The 27,933-nt window shown below is 36.4% G+C and overlaps 2 protein-coding genes across 3 annotated transcripts in view; one reads left to right on the top strand and one right to left on the bottom strand.

Moving 5' to 3' along the window:
* LOC113053578 (aspartate--tRNA ligase, cytoplasmic-like) overlaps positions 1–16,418 on the top strand; it is a 30,504-nt gene extending 14,086 nt beyond the window's left edge. The window contains exons 8-18 of the mRNA XM_026218710.1: positions 214–294; positions 4,590–4,649; positions 9,311–9,422; positions 12,534–12,668; positions 13,738–13,885; positions 14,409–14,555; positions 14,659–14,701; positions 15,155–15,235; positions 15,329–15,440; positions 15,629–15,700; positions 15,996–16,418. Coding sequence (XP_026074495.1) covers positions 214–294; positions 4,590–4,649; positions 9,311–9,422; positions 12,534–12,668; positions 13,738–13,885; positions 14,409–14,555; positions 14,659–14,701; positions 15,155–15,235; positions 15,329–15,440; positions 15,629–15,700; positions 15,996–16,087 — 1,083 coding nt within the window. The 3' untranslated portion in view covers positions 16,088–16,418. The remainder of the gene's footprint in view (positions 1–213; positions 295–4,589; positions 4,650–9,310; positions 9,423–12,533; positions 12,669–13,737; positions 13,886–14,408; positions 14,556–14,658; positions 14,702–15,154; positions 15,236–15,328; positions 15,441–15,628; positions 15,701–15,995) is intronic.
* A 560-nt stretch (positions 16,419–16,978) lies between these two features.
* On the bottom strand, positions 16,979–27,846 carry LOC113053782 (protein lifeguard 3-like). 2 transcript variants are annotated; one of them, XR_003277310.1, is made up of 11 exons: positions 27,785–27,846; positions 27,257–27,498; positions 25,668–25,738; positions 25,497–25,561; positions 25,354–25,407; positions 24,932–24,982; positions 24,817–24,856; positions 24,689–24,726; positions 24,069–24,591; positions 23,096–23,149; positions 16,979–17,535 (listed from the first exon to the last, which is right to left on the bottom strand). XR_003277310.1 is itself a non-coding variant. In XM_026219045.1 (9 exons), exons 2-9 carry the CDS (start codon positions 27,486–27,488, stop codon positions 24,429–24,431), a joined length of 714 nt encoding a protein of 237 aa, XP_026074830.1. In that variant the 5' UTR covers positions 27,489–27,498; positions 27,785–27,846; the 3' UTR covers positions 24,064–24,428. The 2 variants fall into 2 exon arrangements, 1 of the variants encoding a protein (XP_026074830.1); XM_026219045.1 differs by lacking the exons at positions 16,979–17,535; positions 23,096–23,149 and having other exon boundaries at positions 24,064–24,591.
* Between the last annotated feature and the right edge of the window lie 87 nt (positions 27,847–27,933).

The raw sequence follows: 27,933 nt of genomic DNA on the forward strand, positions 1-27,933 counted from the left end.
GTTAAATTGGTAATTCACTCCAAAATGAATATGTGGCCATCAGTTTCTGACACTTACTTTCTTATGTGGAACACAGAATGAGGTGTTTAGCAGAAGGTCTTTAGTTCATGCAGTGAAATTGGCTTGGACATTCTGCTAGGTTACTTATTTTATTGAGAACTCGTGTATACAGTCATAACCTATACTCTCGTTCCCTTTCTGTGTCCATCTCAGATCTTTGTGATCAGCCAGTCTGAGGCCCGACTTCCCCTTCAGCTGGAAGATGCTGTCAGGCCAGAGGGAGAAGGAGACGAGGTGAGAATCAAAGGGCTGAGAAAGTTGAAATATTGTGGGCGATGAGAAAAGATCAGAACACAACTGAAAGCTTAAAGCATTAAACAGATCCCTCTGTGTTATAATAATCAAAGTTCAGTTAGACAAACAGAGTTAAAAGAGGGCGTCTCCTCTTCATTTCTGTTCGTTTGGAATGGAATGCAAGCATATGCCACAGTATAAACACAGCTTAGTATTTTTTGAAGTACAGTTTGCATTAAAGCAGTGGTTCTCATTCCAGTCCTGGAAAACCACAGCTGTGCACATATTGTATGTCTCACTTATTTAACGCACCTGATTCAGATCGTCAGGCTCGTTAGGAAGGAGATACTAAGGGAAAGAACTGAAGGCGTCAGGTAAGAGCACTGTTGGGAACGTTACTTAAAAAAAATAATTAGTTATAGTCACTCACTATTTGTTCAAAAAAGTAACTGAGTTAGTAACTGAATTACTCTATAATAAAAGTAACTCGTTACCAGGGAAAGTAACTATTTGCGTTACTGTAAAAAAAATAAAAAAATGCTATGTGTCAAAGAATATGTTTTTTTTTTTGTTTTTTTTAGCAGGTTTCACAAGTCAGTTGAAATGAGTAGAACAGACAGGTGTTCGTACATAACTTTCGATATTTATTGCACGTCAACAGACAGCAAGAGTTTTATCCTGCACATCTTAAGTGTTTTTGGCCGCTAACGTTAACTTTGTAGATGCGTGTAACACACATTACATGTACACATTACATGCACGTTCTTGCCTTTGACCACAATGAATTTGAAGTAGTGCTTATATCTCCACCTTGAAAATGCCAACTTTTCCTCAGATTGCTCCTGACTCGCCATTTCTTCTGCTGCAGCGAATCTCAGTTTAGCTCTTGCGTGTATGTGTGTGTTAGTGATGGCCGTGAACGAATCGTTCAATTTAACCGGTTCTTCTTAGTGAACCGGTTGAACCAGTTCACCAAATCGAACTGAATCGTTTGAAACGGTTCACGTCTCCAATAAGCATTAATCCACAAATTACTTAAGCTGTTAACTTTTTTAACGTGACGGACACTCCCTCTGAGTCAGAATAAACCAATATCCCAGGGTAATCCATTTACTCAAACAGTACACTGAATGAAATGCTGTGAAGATCGAACTGAAGATGAACACCAAGCCGAGCCAGATAATGAACGAACACGCCCACTGCTGGAGCAGTTCTCGTTCTCGAGTCAAGAACCGGTTGCTTCGGTTTTCGGATCACCAGTACACTCAACCGAGAATCGTTTCTGTCGGACGCGTCCGATTTGAGAACCGATGAGCTGATTCTCGTTCTCGAGTCAAGAACCGGTTGCTTCGGTTTTCGGATCACCAGTACACTCAACCGAGAATCGTTTCTGTCGGACGCGTCCGAATTGAGAACCGATGAACTGATGATATTGCGCATGCGTGTAGTTTTGTAAGTATTTTGTTAAACATCGGAAAGTGTGATAAAATAACTATATTTTATTTTGATTTTTTTTTTTATTATTTTTAGATTAATGTTTCCAATCTGTATATATAATGTATAGGCCAAATGGGTTTTCAAGGAAGTTGGACAATAATTAAGACTCTAAAGACTCTTATGTTTAATAGGAATAAGGGATGATTTATGAGATATCTGTACTGTATTTATAGTTAATGATGACATTCACAAATAGAGTTTGTAGTAAACAGAATATGAACACGAGTAGAGCAGCTGATGAAACTGAACTGCAGCACGTGCTGGTTAGAGCGATTCTCGTTCTCGAGTCAAGAACCTATTGCATCGGTTTTCGGATCATCAGTACACTCAACCGAGAATCGTTTCTGTCGGACGCGTCCGAATTGAGAACCGATGAACTGATGATACTGCGCATGCGCGATTCAGCGTGAAGCCAACTGACTGACAGCATGTCTGAACCGAAGGGATTCTTTTGGTGATTGATTCTGATTCTGTACTAGTAATGTTATGAGCGCGGGTATTTCGAGGGCTTGGATGAAGGGCAATCTGGCGAAACGTAAATTCATTTAGTAACAAATACATCGCAATGGATTATGTTTAGTAACTGGATCATGGTTTCTGCGCTGATGACACCTAATTTATTTACTTTATATCTTCAAGACTTAAATCCTCATATGCACATTATTGCTGTTACTGTATTTAGGTGTTGTTGCAAAACTCAAATGTAAACTTTTCATGATTGTGAGGTTTTAACTGACTAAAGTTATGATTACTGACTTTATATATTAGAATGTTTGATAGACGTGACGCCATTACGTCATCGCCATTGACGTCATTACGTCGAGCGTGAAAGAACCGATGAACCGGTTTTTGCAACCGGTTTATTGAATCGAACCGTCCGAAAGAACCGGTTCGCGGAAAAGAATCGAACTTCCCATCACTAGTGTGTGTGTGTTTGGCGACGCTGGCTTGTGTGCCGGCATGTGTGTAAAAACACTGGCTCTGATTGGCTACCATGAAACACATGACTCTGCTTTAGCCAATCATAATCGCTTATCTCCCTATTAACCCACCTGCTCACTCGTTGTGTGAGCCAGGGGTCCGTTCAGATTGCATAGTTTATTAAAGCAATTGAATAGTAACGCACCGCATTTAACGTTCAGTAACGTTAACGGCGTTGTAACGACGGGAAATGTAATTAGTTAGATTACCCCGTTACTGAAAAAATAACGTTGTTACCTAACGCCGTTATTCCAAACACTGGATAAGAGAGACATGCAAAATGTGCAGAGCAATGGTTCTCAAGATCTGGAATTGAGAATAACTGCAGTTCAAGGGATAGTTCACCCGAAAAATGAAAATTGTCATCATTTACTCACCCTCAAGTGGTTCCGAGCATGTTTTTTTCTTCTTCTACTGAACACAAAAGAAGATATTTTGAATAGTGTGTGTATTCAAACTCATGGTGTTCCCCACTGACTTCCATTTTCTGGAAAAATAGAAATAAAATACTATGGAAGACAGTGGGAACAAGAAACTTTTCCTCAAAATATCTTTTTAATAGAAGAAAGAAATTCATACAGGTTTGGAACCATGTGAGGGTGAGTAAATTAGATTTTCATGTTTGGGTGAGTTAAATGTGTTAAAGCAGCAGCATTCTTGTTGTGCTATACAAATAAAAATGACTATGACCTTAAAAATGAGTAAGCTACATTGTTGAGAGCATTACAAGATGGTGTATAGTATAATATGGTGTAATCTGGTGTGGATTTCTCATAGCAAGTTCAGAAGGTCATCCAGACATACCATACATACAGAAGATTTGCATACTTTGCACAGTTTGCACACAGCGCAGAAATGGCACTTGTCTCTGCTTGTCTTTCTTGACGTCAAACAGCTAATGGTGTTGCAGTGTTTATGTAGTAAGACGAAACCAGCTGCAGTTGCTTACCAGGTGTTCTCTGCTGGGATTCCACAGTGTCAGTCAGACAGAGCATCTGCCGCCTCATTACGTCTGTGTTTTATCGGCCGGTCTGAGGATGAGCAGCCTGTTGATCAAACTTCAGCTCCGAAGGAAACATAATTCCCAGTGCTCAGGGGCTTTGGAGCCTCAGCAAGAGAAACTCTTAGAATCTAGATTCAGATTTATATCAAAACTGTGAATAATTACAATTTTAGAATATTATTGTGAAGTGTCTTATCACCAAGGCTGGATTTATATTAAAAAAGCAATAATGTGAAATTACATTACATTTATATAAAGCAATAATGTGAAATATTTTATATATATATATATATATATATATTTGAGAATGCAATTTTTTCCTGTGATGGAAAAGCTAAATTTTCAGCAACCATTACTATAGTCCTCACATAGTGTCACATGATCCTTCAGAAATCATTCTAATGTGATGATTTCTTGTTTTTTGCATAAACCTTTTCTTAAGTATTCTTTGAGCAAAAAAATAAAATAAATATATATATATATATATATATATATATATATATATATATATATATATATATATATATATATATATATATATATATATATATATATATATATATATATATTACTGACTCCAAATCAAGCATTTGAACAGCAGTGTACAGTGTACTATGTCTGTATAATTTCCAGCTTGTAGCAAGCTTTCATTTTGTAAGCGATCTTTTGCTGGCAAAAAAAAAAAAAAGTCTTTATTGTTAAGCCATAATAAAAGAATATGATTTTGAACAAACAGATCTATTTGTTAGTCCTCAACAGATTTTCAAAGAAATTCATTTTTGAGTAATCATGACCTTTTCTGTTTTTCTTTCAGGAGGGAAGAGCCACTGTCAATCAGGACACCAGGCTGGACAACAGAGTTATCGATCTGAGGGTAAGCCTGTATCCATCTCTCGTTGATTTCCTTTAAGACTAATTGTCCGAAGGAGTCAGGATCTGGTTGGTTAGCATTGTCCTGTAAATAGTCACATGACATTAGTGTCTCAGGTGATTGGCCTTGCACCAGTAAAGCAAATGCCAATAGACTGAAGTCAGGTTAGACGCCATATCGAATTTAACACTGATAAAAATGAGACTGTGAGGAATAGACTTGCACTATTTGCTGGACATCACAGGATATTCCATCATGATTCAAGTTCTAAGGAAGTATTTTTTACAGAAGAATGTTATGTGACACTTCACAATTCTCTAGTAAGTTTCGTGAAGAGACTGCAAGCAGTGGCGTAGCACAAATACCTAAATGAATGTTCCGAAGTGAAGTGAACTTTAATAGATTTGTAGTGCTCAGAGAGTAGGGAGCAATGAACACTGTTTAGGGACCCTGTCAGTTAGAACACAGTTCATGCATGGAGCTCTCTTCTTGTATACGGAAGTTTTTTTTTTCTTTGCAAAGACGTTTCGTCAGCTGAACAATCCACCAAATTCACTGTACTTCTGTCCTTTACAACAGATTTAATTCCTTGCAAAAATTGATTATGTCACTAAACTGAATAATGTCTGTAAGTATGTTTGACTTCAGCTGCAGCTGAGGAGTTTCAGATGTTTTTATGTAGTGACAGAAACTATATTCAGGGCTCCAAACTGTCACATTTGCAATCATAAATATTAAATTGTTTTTGCTGAGGTTGCCACCGGCACCGCCTATGTATTATCACTTAAAATTAGCATACAGTGCCTTTTTTTCACATCTTTTATGTCCACGCTTAAACTGAGACGATGCGCATCAAAGTTTTAGCAGAAAAAAAAAAGTTTCTTTAAACTTTCTCTTTAATACTATTTTTACTATATATTTTTTACTATGATTCAATCCCTTCTAAAAAATTGCATTTTACGAATGAAGAAAAACTGACTGAAAGTGTGAAAGACATACACTCTTAAAAATAAAGTTTTTTCACCGAACCATTTTTGGTTCCACAAAGAACCATTCAGTTAAAGGTTCTTATATAACCTTTTTATAATCTAAAGAACCTTCTTTCGCCACAGTGAACCTTTTGTGAAACGTAAAAGTTCTTTATGAAACCATTTAGACAAAAAAGGTTCTTCTATGGCTTCACGAAGCACCATTATTTTTTTTAAGAGTATGACAACGTTTACAGGATGCATTGAGCAGGAGCCCAAACTACACTCAGTGGCCAAGTGATGCTTATGGTCCACGATATTGGTACAGATAATGAACATATCTTTGTGACTGTATATTTCAAGTCGGAAAAGTCATTTTGTTTCCACTTTAAGCAAACATTTACTCTGTGGCACCTAAGTTTTTTTTTCTTACAGGAGCCAATGGCTCCTTACTCGATTATTTTGTTGTTGTTTGGAGCCCTCTATTCATTTAATTTTTTATGTACTACTTAATATAGTGCCTGTATGTACAAGAATAGTTCATCATAAGCATATACCATTTAAATACCAATAAAGTGGGGTCTATATATTTTACCAGTTTTATTTTGATAACATGAAATGTTACATGAACAGATTTGTAAGCCTTAGATGACATTTCAGAATAAACAAGAAACATATGTGATCGTTGTCCTTTGTGAATCCAGCCAATTTAACAACTGTGTGGTCATTAGAGCTTATGCAGCCACTACAGAGATACTGCTCAGAGGCAGCTGGCTGCTCTAAAATCACTTTTCCAGTATTTTGTTGGCATACGTCACAGTGAGGTGGCGCTGGCACCATCTCAATTGAGACACCATTTCTAAATGGCATGCAGTGCTTCAAGTCAGATGCCACCCAGCCTGCACAGCACCACATGCTTATGGATGGCTTTCTTCAATATCTACTGTATAGACCTCCTTGATTTGTCCTCCCTGACTTCCTGATATTGTGTAGCATGAAAAAAGCGATAAGATTCTGAAATAAAGGAGAATCCCAAATGAGTGTATTGTTCAGATTTATGAAGCCGTGATGTGGTTGTGGTACTCAAGCGCTGTGCTTTGTGAGAGCACCTGTTTCTGAGACATTGTTTCTGTGTGAACCGACCTGGCCTGCCTTCACACTTTCATTTTAGTGAACAGCAAAACAATTAACAGTTTCCAGCGGTTACAGGCTTATCTTTGCCATAATGGAAGGCCTCCGTGTCACGCAGCCACACATATACACACCTTTTGTTTTTTTTATTTTCACACACCATGTGAGATTGAAATCTAGCAGCGCTATAAGACTGCCACAGCACAACTTGCTCCGAGAAAGCTTCCAGAAAGTGAGCGTAGAAATCTGAGAGTGTGAGGCAGGGGAGACAAACCACAGGACAACAGCTTTTTTTCACCTCTTCGGTTCTCACTGCAGCCTTGTGAAAACAAGAGTGACGCATGCAGCTCCTTTCTACACATCCCCAGTGAGAGATGTGTGAAGATGCCAACTGAAACCTGCGTGTTTACACACTCTGCTGATAACAGCTTTGCATATTAACTGTACAACCACTCACTTCACAGACTTATCACTTAATGTCGTTTATATATATATATATATATATATATATATATATATATATATATATATATATATATATATATATATATATATATATATATATATATTTTAAAGTCAGACATTATTGCACAATTACTGTTATTTAAAAAAAATGAAAAATGAAATTGAATACAATTGTTTTTATTTGTCCATGTTTATATGAAGTATACATTTCTGTTGCTTTCAGCTTTATTTTATCAATAGGAAGTTGCTGTTGGTGAATGAAGTCTCTATTTTAGATTTATAAAACTCCTTAAATTCATAAGTCGAAAGTTGTAGGAACACATCTCAAATTTGTAAGCCACTAATGATAATTTTGACTTTTTTGGGGGTGGGCTGTATACCTAGACTTGGAAGTTTTCCAAAAGGAAAGGCAGATATTTTGTTTTGACTTAAATCTAAAGCAGAACAGCTTGTATGTTTTGCAAAGAGGGCAATACCAGAATGCAGTGTGACTGGGAAAACAGGTTTAAAAGTTTGGCGTCAGTAAGTTTATTTAGTAAGTGCTTTTATTCAGCAAGGGAGCAATGAATTGATGAAAACTAATGACATTAAAGAAAAAAATGCTGTTCTTTTGAATTTTGGTATAATATTTCCAAGAAGTATCATGGTTACCACAAAAATATTAAACAGCACAACTGTTTTCAACATTGGTGATCATAAGTATTGTTTCTTCAGCATCAAATCAGCATATTTGAATGTTTTCTGAAGGATCACATGATACTGAAAACTGGTGTGATGATGCTGAAAATTCAGCTTTGTCATCAGAATCATTTCTATTGTAAAATACTTATAAATGTAAAATAAATATATATTAAAATATAAATATTTATTATTGAAATAATTTAAAAAGAAAATTGTAATATGTCACAATATTACTATTTTTACTGTACTTTTGATCAAATAAATGCAGTCCTAAGGAAAAAATGTTATCGAGCCCAAAGTTATAAATAAATGAAAACTAATAATAGTCATAATAGGTCAATCTAATTAATAATGACCTATTTTACTTTAAATGTATACCTATTTTACTGTTTTATTTTTCAGTAAGTACAACTCTTTATCTGTGTCAGCTAGTTATTTTTAGTAGTTATTTTAAGTTCAAACCAGACACTTAATTCGGTAGCTATCTTGGTTAACACCCTTTTACAGTAAGTACAACTCTTATCTGCTTGAAGACCAGAAACTCTAAACTGTTTGTCAGGACTGCATGTCAATAATAGATTTAAAAGCAACAATAAAATCTTACAATAATGGCATCATAAATGTATCCCTTCTATCTCAAATCATGCAAAAACAGCTGTTTTAATACCAGTCCACTTTATGCACACGTGTTACAGAGCTGTCTGCAGAATTGATGTGTATCAAATCAAATTAATATGTTATTTACACATCTGACATCCCCCTTAGGTAGTTTTGGACGTTTATAATGTGGTTATAAAACTCTCTAAACATGGATCCAGAGTAGATCTAATTATCTTAAATCTCCACAGAAATCTTAATGTTATTCTATTACAGTTAGTTCTTGTCCTAGAAAGCGAGTCTATCCTAACTGAATCAAATCTAATAAACAAGGTCCTTGAAATATTGAAATAGAAGCTGATTGTTTCTCTGGGATTTATGTGAGCTCTCTAGAAAGAGGAAACATGGCCAGTATCATGGGTCATCAGGGAGTCATCTGATTCATGGGAAATGCAAGCTGAGAAAGCTTTTTAGTTTGAGACCAGAGCATTCAGGCGGTCTGATTGTTGCTGAAGATGGATTTTCCAAGTACTCTGTCCCTTTGGTCCTATAAAGAGGGCCTGATTTATTTGTATCTCTGACAGTTATGACCAGAATATATTTTGTTTCCAGAGAGACATTATTAGAACATTATAATACGAGCTGTTTACATAAAAACATAAAAAGATGTTTTCTCCGGAACTCTTACAGTGATATTTACACAACCTTCACCGTGCACGGTGGTAAACTGCATGAAGAGAGAAGTGCTGACATCAGTCTCTAGCACACCCAAAAAAACAGGTTACATAACTTGTTTACTAACCCATGCATCGTCCTTCACAGACCACGACCAGCCAGGCCATCTTCAGGCTGCAGTCAGGCGTATGCCAGCTCTTCAGAGACACGCTTATCAACAAGGGTTTTGTGGAGATCCAGACCCCCAAAATCATCTCTGGTACGGACATCTCCAAGTGCACTTCTTCTCTTTCCTTTTGTTCACATATTAATCAGTGTCAGAGATATCAGAGGAATAGTTCACTAGTTATTTACTTGCATTTCAGCATAACAAAAAAGGAGAATTTTGCCGAATAGGTTTTGAAAATGGCCATGTAGTGACTAGATCAAGCAACAAGCAAAAATAATAGCACAACATATGTAGTCCATACGACTTTAGTAGTCCATATGCACTTTATTACAAGCATGTGAGGAACAGATGGAGATGTAGATGTTATTTTCACAACCACTCGATCTCGGAGTCAGTGAGTTGAATCTTTCTTTTGAGCCACTGTGCAATTCGTTTACAGACTGGTTCTCACTGAATTCACTGGTTACTCATGATCTGTTTTCATCATGTCTTATCAAAAGTTCATCCACCTCTGAAACTACATTTTCACTGATGAAATGAAGGCCAGTCTGAATATTCAGTTTTGTTCAGGAATATGCCACATTATGGCAGTCAAATGTGTTTTGAATGCCACAATTCAGATAGAATGGTTAAGCAAATTAATTAATGTATACAAGAAGTATTAAAAGGATTGCTTTTATAGTATAAGTAATAAAAAGGCAAACATTATAATACTTTCTTGTTTGCCATCGGCATTAAGCAAAAACCCATTTACCGTATTTTCCGGACAATAAGATGCTATTTTTTTTCGTAGTTTGGCTGGTCCTGCGACTTATAGTCAAGTGTGACTTATCAAAATTAATTTGACATGAACTAAGAGAAAACATTACCATCTCCAGGCACGAGAGGGCTGGACTTAATGTGACTTATAGTCTAGTGCAACTTATATATGTTATTTTCCTCGTCATGACGTATTTTTGGATTGATGCAACTTATACTTAGGTGCGACTTATAGTCTGAAAAATACGGTATCATTTAAACAAATCTTTGAATGGCTAATGAACATTTCATTTCACAAACCTTGCTGTGAGATCTTGTGAAGTGTGCAGTTTTATCCAGCATGATCGCGTGTTCTCTGTGTGGCGGTCGGTCTGTGTGAATTGAATGTTTGAAACTTTAAACTCGCGATTTCAAATTATGCTGCGTTTTATGCATTTGCCCACTGCCATATTCAGGCCATTTTCACTGTGTGTTGTATGTAAATGAGTGTTACCCTGGCTTTATTTGAAAAATATGATTCCCAGTGCACACAAACTGGGAAGTTTGTGTGCACTGGGAATCATATACCGAGTGCCCTTTTGGTTACAGTGTTTACTTCCTTTTTTTAATTATATTTGTATTAAATATTTATGTATTTGTGAAAAATACTTCGTCATCTAAAGTATAAATATGTTTATTTTATACATGTATTTTTTAATCCATTGTCAAATGATTTCAAATTTCTTAAATATTAATAATAATAACAATTATATCGGCTATCGGCCCCCCTGCTTTCCAAGATATCGGCACCGGCTGTCAAAAAACAATATCGGTTCACCACTACTCTGGAGTATCTGTATTCATGACGGCAGAGACAGAGGAGCACAGGTCTTATCTCTCTCCTTACACACGAGCCTTCTGAATGATTTGCTGCTCGCACTGTCCAACTTAGTTTATTGTTCCTTCTCTGCACCTTCAGTCTCTAAAAATTTCAATTTCAAGGATTGATGCTTTTTCATTTTCTGAGGTAAAAAAAAAAAGAGGCAGCGACACTGTCAAAACACTGGCTGAAGAAAAAGTGGTGTTTATTAAGGAGATATGTCTCCAGTCACTGATAGGAAGCCATGCTAGCACTCTTGAGATGGTGGCTACACCAAGAGCTATCAGATCTGCTGGGAGTCATGAGCACAGCGGCCTCTGCTAAGAATTCAAGGCCTGCTCCTGTTCACTCCACTCAAAACTGTGCAGATTGATTGATTTGTCAGCTCTTTCTATTCATCCAAATATACTGGAAAAAATATATATCCAATTTTCCACACATATATTAAGGAGCACAACTGATTTCAGCATTAATAACAGGTAATACTTAGAATGATTTCTGAAAGATCATGCAAGACTGAAGTAATCACTGGAATAAATTACATTTCAAAATTTAAATAGAAAACCGTTTAAAAACTGCAATAATCATTCACGATATAACTGTTTTATTGTATGTTTGATCAAATAAATGTAGCCTTTGCGAACACTGGAGACTTCTTTCAGAAATATTTACAAAATATTGATTCACGCTTGATAGTATAAATCATAATTAATTTCAAAACATTAAAAAAATAAGTTGCATTGTGAGGTGTAAGGTCACAGTTACATTTTTATTTATTTAGTTTTACCTTGAGGCAGAAAAGAGCTTCCGTTTTAGTGTTATCATGAAATTTTATTGGAATAATTAAAGAATAATGACTTGAAACGACTGGAGGAAATGTGAAAGAAATTATTTATTCATTTATATAAAAAAAGAATTTCTTTAAAAAAATCTATTAAAAACAAATACCCCCTATGTACACACAAAAACAACTTGTATTCCATTTAATTAATGTATTTGTTATCTGTGTTCCTACTTTTATTTGCCTAATACTTGAACTTTTTTATTGAATGATTCATTGCTTGTTGAGCAAGATGCTGTCCTTATAGGCGATAGAAGTCGAGCGCCAAAATAATGTAGCTCAACTACTTCAACCAACACTTAAATATGCTCCTTTTTTAGTCCACCAATTATTTTAAAGATGAGGTATTTCGTCAGTAAAAGTCTTGGTGGAGTTACAACACTTTCCCTCAGCAAAACCCCCCGTTGTGTTTATGTGGTTTTCGCTGTTAAGGAAAACAGTTACATTCATTTCCTCTGCAGACCGATCAGCCAATCAGAAAACGGCTTTGTGACGCATGTCAAATTTAAACTTTGCCGCCTTTGGTGTGATCTGCCACCCGCAACAGATCAACACTGTGTTCTTTCAGTAAAACCGCATGACATCCGGTGCCCACACCCAGCTATACGCTCCCTGAAGAACATCACGTTCTCATAATGACCAAATTTACCATGAGAATTATTAGCATTTCTCTGTCCCACTCATTTATGGTCAGAACAATACCCATGAGCACAGTGCATATGTCTTTGTGTGTTTTTCTCAGCTGCTAGTGAGGGTGGGGCAAATGTCTTCACCGTCTCCTACTTTAAAACCAGTGCGTACCTGGCCCAGTCTCCTCAGCTCTACAAGCAGATGTGCATTTGTGCTGACTTCGACAAAGTCTTCTGTGTCGGACCAGGTAAAGCATGAAAATACACCCTCCTGTCACTTTTTCCCCCTCTTCTATATGCTGTTCCCGTCCTCAGGTCATCCCTAAAGTGGACAGCAAGAAATCTGAATATCTGCTCAACGCCCAGAGAGAATCATATACTCTACACTGTGGCCTAAAAAGCTTCTGGTCACTGAATTTATATGTCTGTCTGTAGAGAGGTCACCTTCACCAGTATATACTCTCTGCCAGTATGCAGATCAGGACATACTGCAGAATAAATAGACAGAGTGCACTCTTGGTGCTTTTGTGGGCACAGAAATCCCCACACTGAATAGTGCGAGAATATCAAATACTTTCAGCAGAGCCATGGGACAGAAGACTTCAGAAAAATACAGCGCATCGGGGACCTCCGCTGATGGAAAGTCACATTGTAGAAACAGCTTTTCTTTTATTTTCTTTCTTTTACCGGGAAATGTTCAAAACAAGTGCAATGGTCTGATTCTGGGCCAGATGTTATTAATAATCTCACTTACTGGATGATACTGAAATTTGATCATAGCAGCGTTTTAGAAATGTAGCTACAACTGACATTGCTAACAAAGCACTGTTGTTTTAGAATTATGGATATGCTATTATAGCATTCATATTTTAGCTAAGCTTTTAATTTTATATTTACATTTTTTATTTCGAATTAAGTTTCGGTTTAGTTATTTAGGTATGTGCTTTTTTAAATTTCCATTTAAATCTCTATTTTTAGTTTATACTCATTTTAAGTACTTAGATTTATTTCAGTAATTGTCAAAGCAGGTTTTTATTTTCATTTACGTTTTTTTTTACGTGAAAATTTTTCATATAATATTTATATTTATTTTATTTAAACTATATTTAAATTAACAAAAACATCGTTTTTGATTTGGTTAACTATAATAGCATTTTAACAAAGCAATTTGTATTTTGAAAATGACAACTTGAAAATGGAAATTGTATCCGCCTGTGAACGATAGTAATGCATTTAAAATGATTCGCCCGGTGATTTAATTGAAATACTGAGGCTAAATGTAAATCTCACAGTTAACTATGCTAATGTTTCTCCTAGTGTTCAGAGCTGAGGACTCCAACACTCATCGTCATCTGACCGAATTTGTGGGTCTGGATATTGAAATGGCTTTCAATTACCATTACCATGAGGTCATTGACTCCATTACTGACACCATGGTTCAGATCTTTAAGGGACTCCGTGACCGGTAAGGGACGGGACTCCTTCAACTTCCCTTGAAATTTGCAAAACATTTTAGTGAAGTTCTATTTCCTTTTATTAAGCAGCAAAACACATGAGTGACAAGTGACAGGAATTTCACTTGAATTTCAAAAAAAAAAAAAAAAAAAAAAACAGTCATGTGGATAATAATAACAAGGATACACTGCCATCTAGTGCTCAGGATAACACTGCAAGTCTCATACTTGATACCTGAAGTCTTTAACTGTCATTGTGTGGCAAATGTTACTTTCAGATGGAAATCCAACCCAGCAGTCTCTTAATGTGGAATTCATAAACATTCACAAACAACCTGACCAGCATTGAGAAATAAAACATTTGCCTACTAATGTGGAAGATGAAACTGAGATGTTTTAATGGAAGCCTTGAGAATCACTATAGAAACTTTATTTGAAGCCTTTAATTGAATTGTGGGCCCACATTTCATGTAAATCTCCGTTCTACCTACTTATTACCTCTCATCGTGTGTCTGTGATGTGGATGAACTCCAGGTTCCAGACAGAGATCCAGACGGTGAATAAGCAGTACCCCAGTGAGCCGTTCAAGTTCCTGGAGCCCACGCTCAGACTGGAGTATAAGGAGGCAGTGGCCATGCTCAAGGCTGCTGGGGTGGAAATGGGGGATGAAGAAGATTTGAGGTCAGTGTGGCTTTCTCTGCTAGAATGTCCCACATTGCACACAGGGATTTTGTAACGTGTTATATAACAGATCTGTAATCTTTTTTTTTTTTTTTTTCTTCAGTACACCTAATGAGAAGCTGCTTGGTCGACTTGTGAAGGAAAAGGTGAAAAGACATCTTTTAAACACCATAAATAGTATCATATAATATATGGTCAATAAATGTTATTAATTTTTTTTTTTTTCTTCATGTTTTTGAAAGAAGTCTCTTATGTTCAAAAGAACATTTATTTGAAATAGAATTTTAACATTATAGATGTTACAAAATGATACAATGTTATGCATTTTGTTTAAAAAATAAAATTAATAAAAAATCTTATTGAACCCCATTTTAAGATTCTTCTTGAATAAAAGATCAGACTTACTTTAATGTCCATCATCAGTCCACCCAGATAGTTATAGAAACCACAAATAATGGGTTATTTGAAGACTGTTTGTGACACCTTTGTTTACCTTGTGTTTGTTGCTCCAGAAATCTTGAAACCAGGACAAAATATGTTTATGCAAATGGGTGGAATGTGGTGCGTGTAAATTTAACATACCTTTGTGTTTATTTCAGTATGACACTGACTTCTATGTGCTAGACAAATATCCCTTGGCGGTAAGGCCGTTCTACACCATGCCTGACCCTAACAACCCTGTAAGTATTTTAAAGACTAATAGATCTAAATCCATCGCTTTTTATTTCAAAGCTACGTGGTTCATAACAAACCCCCACATGCTATTCCTGCAGAAATACTCAAACTCGTATGACATGTTCATGAGAGGAGAGGAGATCCTGTCTGGAGCTCAGAGAGTCCACGATGCCCAACTGCTGACAGAAAGAGCAATGCACCACAACATCGGTAACTACAGCAATGGAACAGCTGTCTTAGTTGTTATCAGTTGCTTAAAACATGATGTTATAACAAACAAGATTATACAGAACATCTACATGTGGAGTGACAGTAATGCATTTGAATTTGAACATACTATACTTTTTCTTTAAAGGCTGTTTTGTAGTAGATGATACATTTTGTTCTCTGTGTTACAGACTTGGAGAAGATCAAGGCTTACATTGACTCGTTCCGCTATGGCGCTCCTCCTCATGCCGGCGGTGGCATAGGTAACATATTTTTACAGACTTATTGTTGTTCAAATATTTGGGGTCATTTAAGATTTTTTTTTTATTTTTTTTTTGGAAAGAAGTTAATACTTTTATTCAGCAAGGATGTATTAAAGAGACAGCAAAGACATGAATAATGTAACAAAAGATCACTATGTCGAATAAATAGTCTCTTGAACTTTCTAGTCATTAAAATATTAAGTGGCAAAATGTTTATTGAGCTGCTAATCATCATATTAGACTGATTTCTGAAGAATCGTGTGAATCATGATGATAAATGTCTTCCATCTCTTAGGTCTGGAGAGAGTGACCATGCTTTATCTCGGCCTACATAATGTACGTCAGACATCCATGTTCCCCCGTGACCCCAAACGCCTGACCCCGTAAAGATTAAGATTCTTGCCTCTCACTCCGTCTGAAGCAGTAGAACCGCCAGCCAGCCATCAGGGATCTGGACGTGCCAGGATGCAGAAGTGCCATCATGATCAACGACACAAATTAAGCCTCTTTTATAATACTTATTACCAGGATGTTAGATAAAACTAATGTACTTTGAAGGGAATCAATGTTAACTGTTAAATAATACAGGTGATATTGTGACATTATTAAAATCACACTGTACATGAAGTTTTTTTCTACTGATGTTTTTCCTTTTGTCTTTGGAGAATCCTAACATATAATTGAAAAAATACATGCGCAATAAATTAACTAAATTATACGTTTTGGAGTATTTTTCTTTTGAAAGTTTGTAAATGATTGTTAACGTTTTACCCTGATTCTTAACTGAGCAATTATTTGCACAGCAGTGAATATTTCAAATCATAAGCACTTCCTAGGTGATTCCCCAACTTTACTTTCTGTTGTGTAATTCCAGTGTAGTGCTTTTGGTACATTTTCTGTCATCGTTTACTCACCCTTCTATTCTTGTAAACCTGTATGATTTTATTCTGTGGAATATAGAATATGTTTTTAAGAATTTTGGTGACCATTGACTTCCATTGTATGAAAAACAAAAACAAAAAAAACCCTACAGATGTTTGGTCCAAAAACAAAATGGTCCACAGTCTTAATTACAGTGAAGTGACATTCAGCCAAGTATGGTGACCCATAGAATTTGTGCTCTGCATTTAACCCAAACAAAGTGCACACACACGGCACAGTGGGCAGCCATTTATGCTGCGGCACCCAGAGAGCAGTGCAGGGTTCGGTGCCTTGCTCAAGGACACCTAAGTCATGGTATTGCCGTTCCGAGACTCAAACCCACAACCCTAGGGTTAGGAGTCATACTCTCTAACCACTAGGCCATGACTTCCCCATGACTATGGCCAATAGTCATCATGAATTTGTTTACTGTTTCTCTTAATTTTATTTCCCTTTAGGTTATAGACTAAATATTGATATCATCAAATCACAGTGCAGCTGTTTTAGATCTTTTACAGCAGGTTCTTCAAAATGCAAATAAACAGGTGGAAAGTAAAAATAAATGAATATAGTGCTTATTAAAAATAAAGTAACAATCAACTTAGAATGAGCAACCTCCGTAGAACAAAATAAAGTAACATAACAAAATCATGTTTATAACAGTGTTGGAGATGATATTTGAGATGCGTGTGATTGAAGAAGTCCAGATAAGCTCAAAGAGAGATCGGTGATTGAGACAGAAATGCTCATCCGCATTAGTCTGTTTACTCTGAAGAGCCTCCTGTGATGTGCAAGAGGAAGATGAAGATCTGGACGATATCAACATAGAGAGAAAGAGCTCCGAAGACATATTCGTCAGGGCTGATGGTGTTCGCTCGGTTTCCAATGAGCAACTGAGTGTGGTAAGCCAAAAACTATAGAAAGAAAAGCAATCATGAGTGTTCCCTTGTGAAAAACTGATCTGTATTGTATTGAATGTGTACTTTAAGCCTTAGAAGTATGTGTATGTATTAGGGCTGTAGTACTCGAGTCCTGTCTTGGACTCGAGTCCGGACTCGAGACATTTTTCTGTCGTCTCGGACTTGTCTCGGACTCGTTGCATTTGCACTCGGACTTGTCTCGGACTTGGCCATTGGACTCGCCAAGTCTTCTAGTTGGTCTCGACCGAGTCCAGCAAAAAAAAAAAAAAAAAAAAAAATTGTATCCTTCAAAACAAAACCACATTTGCATGATGTCGCGACTGAAAACGTGTGGAAAACGCTAGGCGCGCCGCTCTCCTTATTTCCAAAGCACTGTAATCTGTGCTTGCGCTCCAGTGGCGTCTGCTGTTGCTGGGCAACCATGACCCGCTCTCCATGATGACGCAGAAGTTTCAGCAAAGAATAAATGGATTCCCAGCTCTGATAATAAATTCATTAAAAAAATGGCTATCCTTGTACAGCTATTATCATCTGTTTCTCCATCTTAGCTTTTAAAATAATTATTAATTTCTAAAATAATATTTATCATGCAAAGAGAGAGATGTCATGACAAATGTTTAGTGATCATTTGAACACGACTGAATCCATTCAATGGGCACACTTTCAGTATGCAGAACACTTTAAGCGAGTCTATAATGTTTAGTGAACTTCACTAAACAAATGTGTGTGTGTGCCGCGCAAACCAGCAAAAGGTAAAGATGCAAACATGTAGGACAAGTAGAAAATGTATCCGTATCGAAGCTGATTATTAGCCTACTCTTGAGAGGGAACTGGTTTGGTTTTTGAGAGACTGAGACAGACGCGCAACGTTGCTGTTTGATTGGTGAGCGCGCTGTGCTTATTCCATTCATTCGTATCATATCATAGCCTAAGCTTTAAAGCATTGCCTTTTAAATATTTACAAATACTATAACGTGTATGATGTATTATTATAGGTAAAATTACTCTTGCAACGCTCTGATTTCTGAGAGATGCACAGAGAGGCGACAACAATGCGGTGTTTGATTTGCGATCTTTTCACTCATAAAGTTTACATTCATTCACTTCTGGCGCTGATCCCCTGGCTCACCTGCATGGGCGTAGGTTTAGGGGGGACGCTAGGTACTACTAGTCCCTATCAATATTTTGAGATGACAAATTTGTCCCCACCAATATTAAGCAAGCTCCTTTGAACTGCTATTTGGATCGATTCTAGCGGCCAGGACGACGACAGTACAAGAAACACCGTAATTTGATTGGCGACGGGGTATCTGACAGGGTACACGCGCGGGCCAGGACTGCTTTTGTGCTTGCACTAGCAGCGAGCGGGTGTTTTGTGTGCGCGCGCATGTTGACGTTGACGACGCCGACGGTAAATTACAAGAGCTGTCTCTCTGCCACATACAAAGGCCAGCGTAAAAACATTTTAATATTCCGGGGGGTTTTTTTTTGCCCCTTTTTGTACTTTGTAGATGCCACCCAAGAAGAAGAAAGGGGACATAAGAAGCTTTTTCATAAAGCAGAGTCAGAGTGTAAGTAGGCAAAATAACTAGCTAGCCAAATGCTTATTCTGTGGAAAATAGTATTAACTGATGATAGTATTACCCAGGATTATAGAATGCTACCTTAGCAAGTAACTGAATGTCAATTAGCCTGGAAGTTACCTTAACTCCTTGTGGCAGAGTATTTTTTGTTAGTGTAAATACTAATGTACGTAATAATTTATCTTAATAAAACGTTTGGTTGTTCAGCTTTACACAGTCTCAGATGTTTATTTTTTGAGAGTGCATTTTTGAGATTATACAGTTATACTAGCCTAAATCACCATTAAATAACTGGTATCTTTACCATTAAATCACTCGGGGGGGGGGGGGGGGGGGGTTGGGGGGGGGGTCCCCACCTAAGCTGAGACCAAACCTACGCCCATGCTCACCTGTTATCTAGCAAACACCAGACTGTGTCAGCTTTAGCCGAGTATTCAGGCAGAATTATTCCTTGTGCGTTATTCATTTTTTAAGCCATTATCCGTGCCATTCCGAATAAGGTATTCGGCTTCAGGCACAACCCTAATTATTACATTACATATTTTATTTTTACATGCAACATAGATAAGGTCATATAGTAACAGCTCCACACAATATTATAATTCTAAAATTCACGTCGCACTTGCAAACACTTTGTGTGAATTATGGTTAATGCATGCTGGAGTAGTTAAGTGTTTCCGACAGTGCAGAGTAGTCTATGCAAGCACTAAGTACAGTATGTCGATGTATTTATGTGCGCATGCCCAGTAGAGCCAAACGTATCCCTTGCTTGCCGCGCGCATTTGTCATATCCCGAGCTTTGCGTGCGTCTGTGCACTGTGCCAAGGCAAGGCATCAGTCATTTAAATTTTTGAACACAGACATAATGTCAGCAAAAGCAGCATTATTAAGTAATTAAAATGAAAATAAAGTACATAAAAATAATTTGACCTTACAGCTCCAAACTCTGTTCTAGAGGGCCAGTGTCCTTTATAGTTTAGCTCCCAGGGTCGGACTGGGGGTAAAACCAGTACTGATTACCAGGGCCCCAAAGGAAGAGAGGGCCCTTGAAAAGTAGGAATCTGAAATATATTTTATTTTACCTGGATATTTTCATGGGTGGGGGCCATGGGGGCCCATCAGGACTGCCTATGCATAGAGCCCGGGATCTTGTGTCACGCCCCTGTTAGCTTTAACCCTAATTATACACACTTGAACCAGCTAATCAAGCTCTTACTATAAACACTAATCTTCCAGGTGTGTTAAGGCCAGGTGGAGATAAACTTTTCAGGACACTGGCTCTCCAGGATGTAGTTTGGAGACCCCTGTCCTACAGAGTTGTTACTTTGCACATGCTTTTTGATCATTACAAATAATAATGTACATTTGTTTTCTTAGAATAGGAGATATGCTGTCTCTCGCATCACAAACATTATCAGTAGTTAAGTATGTGGTCTTGAAGAGGACCCTTTTTTCTCTCATTTGGACTCGGACTTGACTTGGACTCGAAACTTTTGGACTTGGACTTGACTTGGACTTGAACCTCTTTGGACTCGGTCTTGACTCGGTCTCGACTAGTCCTGGACTTGGACTTGACTTGGACTCGACAAAGCTGGACTTGACTACAGCTCTAGTATGTATGTATGTATGTATGTATATAACTACCATATATATATATATATATATATATATATATATATATATATATATATATAAACTACTTGCAGATGATATAATATAAATTAAATAAAAGTCCACTAAGGTGTACTTTAAGAAAGTAAACTTTCACAACTGTGTTCCTTAAAAAAAAGTGCACTTTGTAATGTCAAAAGTTTTAAAGTACATTATAAATGATTTCTTTATATATATATATATACAGTATTGTTCAAAATAATAGCAGTACAATGTGACTAACCAGAATAATCAAGGTTTTTAGTATATTTTTTATTGCTACGTGGCAAACAAGTTACCAGTAGGTTCAGTAGATTGTCAGAAAACAAACAAGACCCAGCATTCATGATATGCACGCTCTTAAGGCTGTGCAATTGGGCAATTAGCTGAAAGGGGTGTGTTCAAAAAAATAGCAGTGTCTACCTTTGACTGTACAAACTCAAAACTATTTTGTACAAACATTTTTTTTTTTCTGGGATTTAGCAATCCTGTGAATCACTAAACTAATATTTAGTTGTACGACCACAGTTTTTTAAAACTGCTTGACATCTGTGTGGCATGGAGTCAACCAACTTGTGGCACCTCTCAGCTGTTATTCCACTCCATGATTCTTTAACAACATTCCACAATTCATTCACATTTCTTGGTTTTGCTTCAGAAACAGCATTTTTGATATCACCCCACAAGTTCTCAATTGGATTAAGGTCTGGAGATTGGGCTGGCCACTCCATAACATTAATTTTGTTGGTTTGGAACCAAGACTTTGCCCGTTTACTAGTGTGTTTTGGGTCATTGTCTTGTTGAAACAACCATTTCAAGGGCATGTCCTCTTCAGCATAGGGCAACATGACCTCTTCAAGTATTTTAACATATGCAAACTGATCCATGATCCCTGGTATGCGATAAATAGGCCCAACACCATAGTAGGAGAAACATGCCCATATCATGATGCTTGCACCTCCATGCTTCACTGTCTTCACTGTGTACTGTGGCTTGAATTCAGAGTTTGGGGGTCGTCTCACAAACTGCCTGTGGCCCTTGGACCCAAAAAGAACAATTTTACTCTCATCAGTCCACAAAATGTTCCTCCATTTCTCTTTAGGCCAGTTGATGTGTTCTTTGGCAAATTGTAACCTCTTCTGCACATGCCTTTTTTTTAACAGAGGGACTTTGCGGGGGATTCTTGAAAATAGATTAGCTTCACACAGACGTCTTCTAACTGTCACAGTACTTACAGGTAACTCCAGACTGTCTTTGATCATCCTGGAGGTGATCATTGGCTGAGCCTTTGCCATTCTGGTTATTCGTCTATCCATTTTGATGGTTGTCTTCTGTTTTCTTCCACGTCTCTCTGGTTTTGCTCTCCATTTTAAGGCATTGGAGATCATTTTAGCTGAACAGCCTATCATTTTTTGCACCTCTTTATAGGTTTTCCCCTCTCTAATCAACTTTTTAATCAAAGTACGCTGTTCTTCTGAACAATGTCTTGTACGACCCATTTTCCTCAGCTTTCAAATGCATGTTCAACAAGTGTTGGCTTCATCCTTAAATAGGGGCCACCTGATTCACACCCGTTTCTTCACAAAATTGATGACCTCAGTGATTGAATGCCACACTGCTATTTTTTTGAACACACCCCTTTCAACTAATTCAACTAATTGCCCAATTGCACAGCCTTAAGAGCGTGCATATCATGAATGCTGGGTCTCATTTGTTTTCTGAGAATCTACTGAACCTACTGGTAACTTGTTTGCCACGCAGTAATAAAAAAATATACGAAAAACCTTGATTATTCTGGTTAGTCACATTGTACTGCTATTATTTTGAACAATACTGTAAATTACTTGATCATAATTTTTACTGTAGTGTAATTTCATATCACTTAAAGTAAATATATTTTAAATGTACTAAATTGCAAATCATCATCATACATTTGTGTTTACAATTATGTGTAAATACATGGCATACAAGTTTCAATAGAAATGCTATTTAAAGTAAATTAGTAACTATGAGTGCATAATTATGATCATGTAATTATGACATTTCATTTAAAGATGTACTTTAGTCCTACTTACCCCAGTGGGTCAAAAACATCAGTTAATTGCATTGAATATTTATGTCATTTATTGTGAATAGCGTGTATATAACATTACATTCAGTTCACACCTACATATATTCTTTTAAAGTATGTCTTTTCTCCATAAGTACTTTTTGGAAAAAAAAAGTGTACTTTCTTTTTTTTTTTCACATGAGTTAGGATTTATTTTCAAGAGTTAAGGCGAATAACTTAAACAACATAAAATAGTGTTTAATTAACTCACCAAGGTAAAGACTATTGCTCCACAAGCACCATACAGCATATTCAGCCACGGCACCTGAGACATTGATAATATAGATGTGTCACAGGTATATTACTGGTTAATCATTCATAAGACTTTCCAAACACATGGCTGGTATTCAATTCTGGTACCTCAATATCATGTTAATATGTGTGATGTTTGAAAAATGTGCAGCCATCAGACTCCACTGTCCTCAACAATTTTCCCCCTAGACTGATTTTAAACTATTTTCTCCCGGTTGAGAAACACTGCCTTAAAAGAACAATTTATACATACATTATAATTTAATCATCCTCATCTACCCATTTTCTGATATTTAATAACTTTAGTCTGTTCCACACACAATGCAACTGTATGTTTTCAGAAGACTTGGAAGACAATGAATGGGGTTTATAGACTAGTTTAAAGATTTGTTGCTATTTTATTGTTATTTTGATTGTTGTTGAATGGTAAAAGTGTAATGATTCATTTTCAAACTATCACTTTAAATGTCATGGATAAACTTTTGTGGCTGTTTCCTTATAGTGCTGCCCACTTGTTTCCATTGTAAATGTGTTACTGCAATCTGTTTTCTGTTGTTTTTAACAAACAAAGGGACAAGTCAAAATTATTATCGGTGATAATTCAGAGCATGCCAAAAATCTAGGCACCGAAAATAACAGTATTCTTTTTAAATCAGAGGTTCACCAATCCCATTGTCCAACACTCATATATTATTAACCATAACATTTCTTCCAGCATGTTCTGCTTTAATCATGATAATGCTGCTTGTTTTCAAACATTTTTATCAACTGGGAGTGTCAATATATTACATTAATCAATTAAGATACTGTATTTTCTTTATAATAATATAAAAATCTCCTTTACAAGTTTGCTAAGGCCCCTTGAGAACCACTGCTTTAAACTTTCCAATCATTTGCAATGACTGAAATAATGACACAATGGCTTCACTTACATACTGAAAGGAGAGTACAATGGATGTGATGATGCCGATCACCAGAAGAACCACACAAAGGGCACAGAGCAGACCTGTACAAGAGGTGAAGTCAACCTGATCAAATGCAGAAGACAAAACAAAAATATCCTCAGCAGTCGCAAACTGTAATATGTGCTGAATGTAAAAAAAAAAGTAGATTTCACAAGTAAAATGGGGATAATATATTACACAAAAGCAAAAATGTATTTATTAAAAAACAAAGGACACACACAAACTTGTTGGGTTTTTGTCTCAACTAAGCATGAAACATCTATCAGTATGCCATGAATGTTTAAAAAGAGACAGTCGATCATTGTAATCAAATACAATGGGGTTATTTTACACCAGGAACAAAGTGGCATTCACCAGCGACCGGTCGATCAGAGCCGTGGGTTCTGCCACTGCAGGGCTTACCTTGGTTTGAAAACAGAAGATTGTGACGATAATACACACTATTGCTGTGATCCCCAGGGCTAGGAACACAGCTTTGGTGTCAAAATAACTGTAAATAATGCCAGACGGGGGAAAAAACATGAACTTATCTGATATTTAAAACCATCCACGTGCAGTGTGTGAAACTGATGAAACTCTAGGCTAACCTTGATATTGTTCCTGTCATGTAAGATAATGTAAGGGTCTATGGAGGACAAAAAAACATGTTGGGTCAATTATAATAATTTAATGTGGATGTCATTGAGAGCATAGTCTAAATGCAATCGTCACTTACAAAAACGAACAGGAGTATTAAATTCCATGGATGACGTCTCCTAAAAACCAAGTCAGGATTTCCATTATTAAATAGATATTCTAGTGTTAAAGAGTGACAAACTGACTAAACTCACCTCGGCCCCTCACAGCAAACCAGCATAAGGTAAGTAACAAGATACACCGGGCTGTTAAAAAATAAAAAATAAAAATCCACTGTTACTTCAATGTAATATACATATTCAAAAGTTTGGGGTCAGTGAGTTTTTTAAAGAAATGCTTTTATTCAGCAGGGAACCATTCAATTGATCAAAAGTAACGGTAAAGACAATGTTACAAAAGATTTATATTTCAAATAAATGCTGTTATTTTTTACTTTCTGTTACTGTTCATCAATGAATGTTAAAAATATATAATAATATTTTCAGAATATAATCTAAAAACATTAAAAAAAAAAATCTTACCAGCCTCAAACTTTTGAACAGTAATGTAGCATAAATGATATTTGTTAGTATCATTCATCTAGACTTGTCAGACATGACGGTAAAATAAAACTCACAATGATGCCCAATAAATGGCAGGATTCTGGACCACAAAAAGACGCACAGGCTCACTGTAAGACGAGGGATTCGTGTAAACACAGAGTATTACATTCCCACAGCAGTTAAAAGTTGAGTTGTTTTGTGGATTTGTTGTACTCACACAGATGTAAACACCGCAATGATTGAAGCGGTGATAAAAAGCTGGACGGCTAAAATAAGGTAAACCTGGAACAAAAACAACCACAAGCCAATTTATGCAGTCGCTCATTTTATTGCTATACATTTTTATATCTATAAATCTGTATTATTTCCAAATAAATAGTCTTAATACCTTTCTAATGAAGGCATGTCGAACACTCATGCTGTCCCATACACCAGTTGCTGAAATGCCCTCCACATCTACTAAAACAAAACAGTGAATCATAAAAATCACACGCAGAGGCCCTCAAAAAGTACTTGGACAACTGGGTCACATTTAAAACTGTACTGTACCAGACATATGGCAGATACTCAAGCACCTAACAAGAGTACATGGATTCTGAATTAAACATAGGTCCAATCTTGAAAAAGCTGCTTTGGAAATGTAATAGGTTACAGCTTAATAAGTTACCCGATTTAAAATCTAATAAGTAGTGTAACTATTTCAGTTACTTTATCAAAGTAATGTAACTTCTTGAGTACTGATTTGATTACTTTTTGATTACGTCTCTAAATTTCTAATGAAAGTTTTCAAATGTTAAGCATTGTCAAACATTTTAGGGTTAACCTACAGTAATGCTCAACACTGATTCCTGTCAGACTTTCAGAATCCTCAAAAAGCCACAAAAATGTTATTTCAAAGCACAGCCACCAAAAAAAAAAAAAAAAAAAAAAAAAAAAAATTTGTTTTACTTTGAGATCGTTCTGAGTTTAAATACAGATTAAGCAAGATAGTTTAATAGGTGTGATACTGTTTTTGAAATTAAATCTACTATCAGGAAACACTGACATCTAACAATGCCTTGTGGGGAAAAAAACAGTTAATCTTAAAAAAAAAAATAAAGCATATAGATCAACCTACGTAGAAAAAAATAAAATAAAATAAATACAAATAAAACAGTTTTCGAATAAGTGTGTCAATAACTCCTGAAACACTGATAACTCATATTTTACAGTAGAGCAGTCAATGCGTTTTGGGAAAGAAATCAGTTAAATCTTAGCTCTTCAGTGATGTCTTTAATGCCAAGCAGTGTTTGATGATCGTATGTTAAAAGTGATGAAACATTTTGTATATATGGCATAAAACATATTAAAACAACCAAACGGCTACAACAGGAAGGCCATACACTTGGAGTGCATGTCAAATCGATCCAATACGTGTGAGGAACAAATGTCCTCACTTACATAGTGAAAAATCATGACAACCCACTACTGAGGACATTTTACTTGTCCTCACTAGTTAAAAAGACTTACAAAACTATTTATTTTTATTTAAATCTAGTGTTTTGCACATGTTTCTGTGAGGGGTATAGGTTGGGTTAGCATAAAAAAATATCATTAACCTGATATAAAATCAATGGAAGTCTATGCAATGAGAAAGCAAAAAAAAAAAAAAAAAGATGTGTGTTTGAAAATATTCAGATGTAACCCCCTTTGTACCCCCTTTTCATTAACATTACAATAAGTAAATGTATTACACATTTTTCTCAGTAACTGTAACAGATTGCAGTTACATTTATTTTGTAATTACATTATGTAACTTCATTTAATGTAACTAGTTACTCCACAACACTGCACACTTCATAAAGCAAAGAAATATATCTTAAGAGAGAGAAAAGAATATGAATGTGTTTGCTGCAATGAAACTCGATTTTTTTACAAAACAAATAAATACAGTAAAGAAGTAATAGATTATGCTTTATGATTGACATGAGAACTTACTTAGGTTGGAGGAAAATATCCCTGGTGTTATAAAGGACGGCATCATAGATGGCATTGCTGAAGGGTAGTATCCAGGGCCCTGCCAAAGCCCTGCCTGGGGGTGTATGCCAGGCTGTCCCGGGCCGGTGTACACCCTTGGCTGGGCTGGATACCCGTAGGGAGGGAATGGATAGTTTCCATGCTGCTGTTCTCTTGACTCTTCATAACTTGGAGGGGGATCTGACTTTGACATTGTGATAACCCTGAAACCAAGTGACATAATTAAATATTTGTAAGAATTTCATTCTCATGTTACTAAATTTATTGCTTTCTCTCTATTTATAAAAAAATACAGAATAATATTGCATTACCAAGTATCTAGTGCATTTCAACTAGTATACTAAATGAGTACAGTTTTAAAAATATACTTTATTTTAACTTTAAATACGTTTCTAAAACATCAAAAGCGATCTGTTCTTGAATGTTTCGCCAGTGTGACATCAACATAATTATAATTATTGTAAATGAATGGAGTAATGTTTCGCTTACCACGTTTGCTGTGACTTCAGCAACGGGACTGCGTGAACTTGTTCTGCTCTACGTAAAGAACTCGGCGCGTGATGCAGTGAAGAGCGAGAGGTGCGCATTGGAGTGCTCTGATTGGCTGCAACCAGGTAACACTACTGTGAGGAGCTGCG

The sequence above is a fragment of the Carassius auratus genome, chromosome 34 (assembly GCF_003368295.1).
Source record: "Carassius auratus strain Wakin chromosome 34, ASM336829v1, whole genome shotgun sequence".
Taxonomy (NCBI): domain Eukaryota; kingdom Metazoa; phylum Chordata; class Actinopteri; order Cypriniformes; family Cyprinidae; genus Carassius; species Carassius auratus.

What these genes read in the sequence shown, in the direction of transcription:
- LOC113053782 (XM_026219045.1), bottom strand. Translation starts at nt 27,488, where the DNA reads ATGTCAAAGTCAGATCCCCCTCCAAGTTATGAAGAGTCAAGAGAACAG. An exon ending in GATATTTTCCTCCAACCTAA is followed by an intron (nt 25,739 to 27,256) that starts GTAAGTTCTCAT and finishes GTTTTGTTTTAG; the next exon opens with TAGATGTGGAGGGCATTTCA. An exon ending in ATTGCGGTGTTTACATCTGT is followed by an intron (nt 25,408 to 25,496) that starts GTGAGTACAACA and finishes CTCGTCTTACAG; the next exon opens with TGAGCCTGTGCGTCTTTTTG.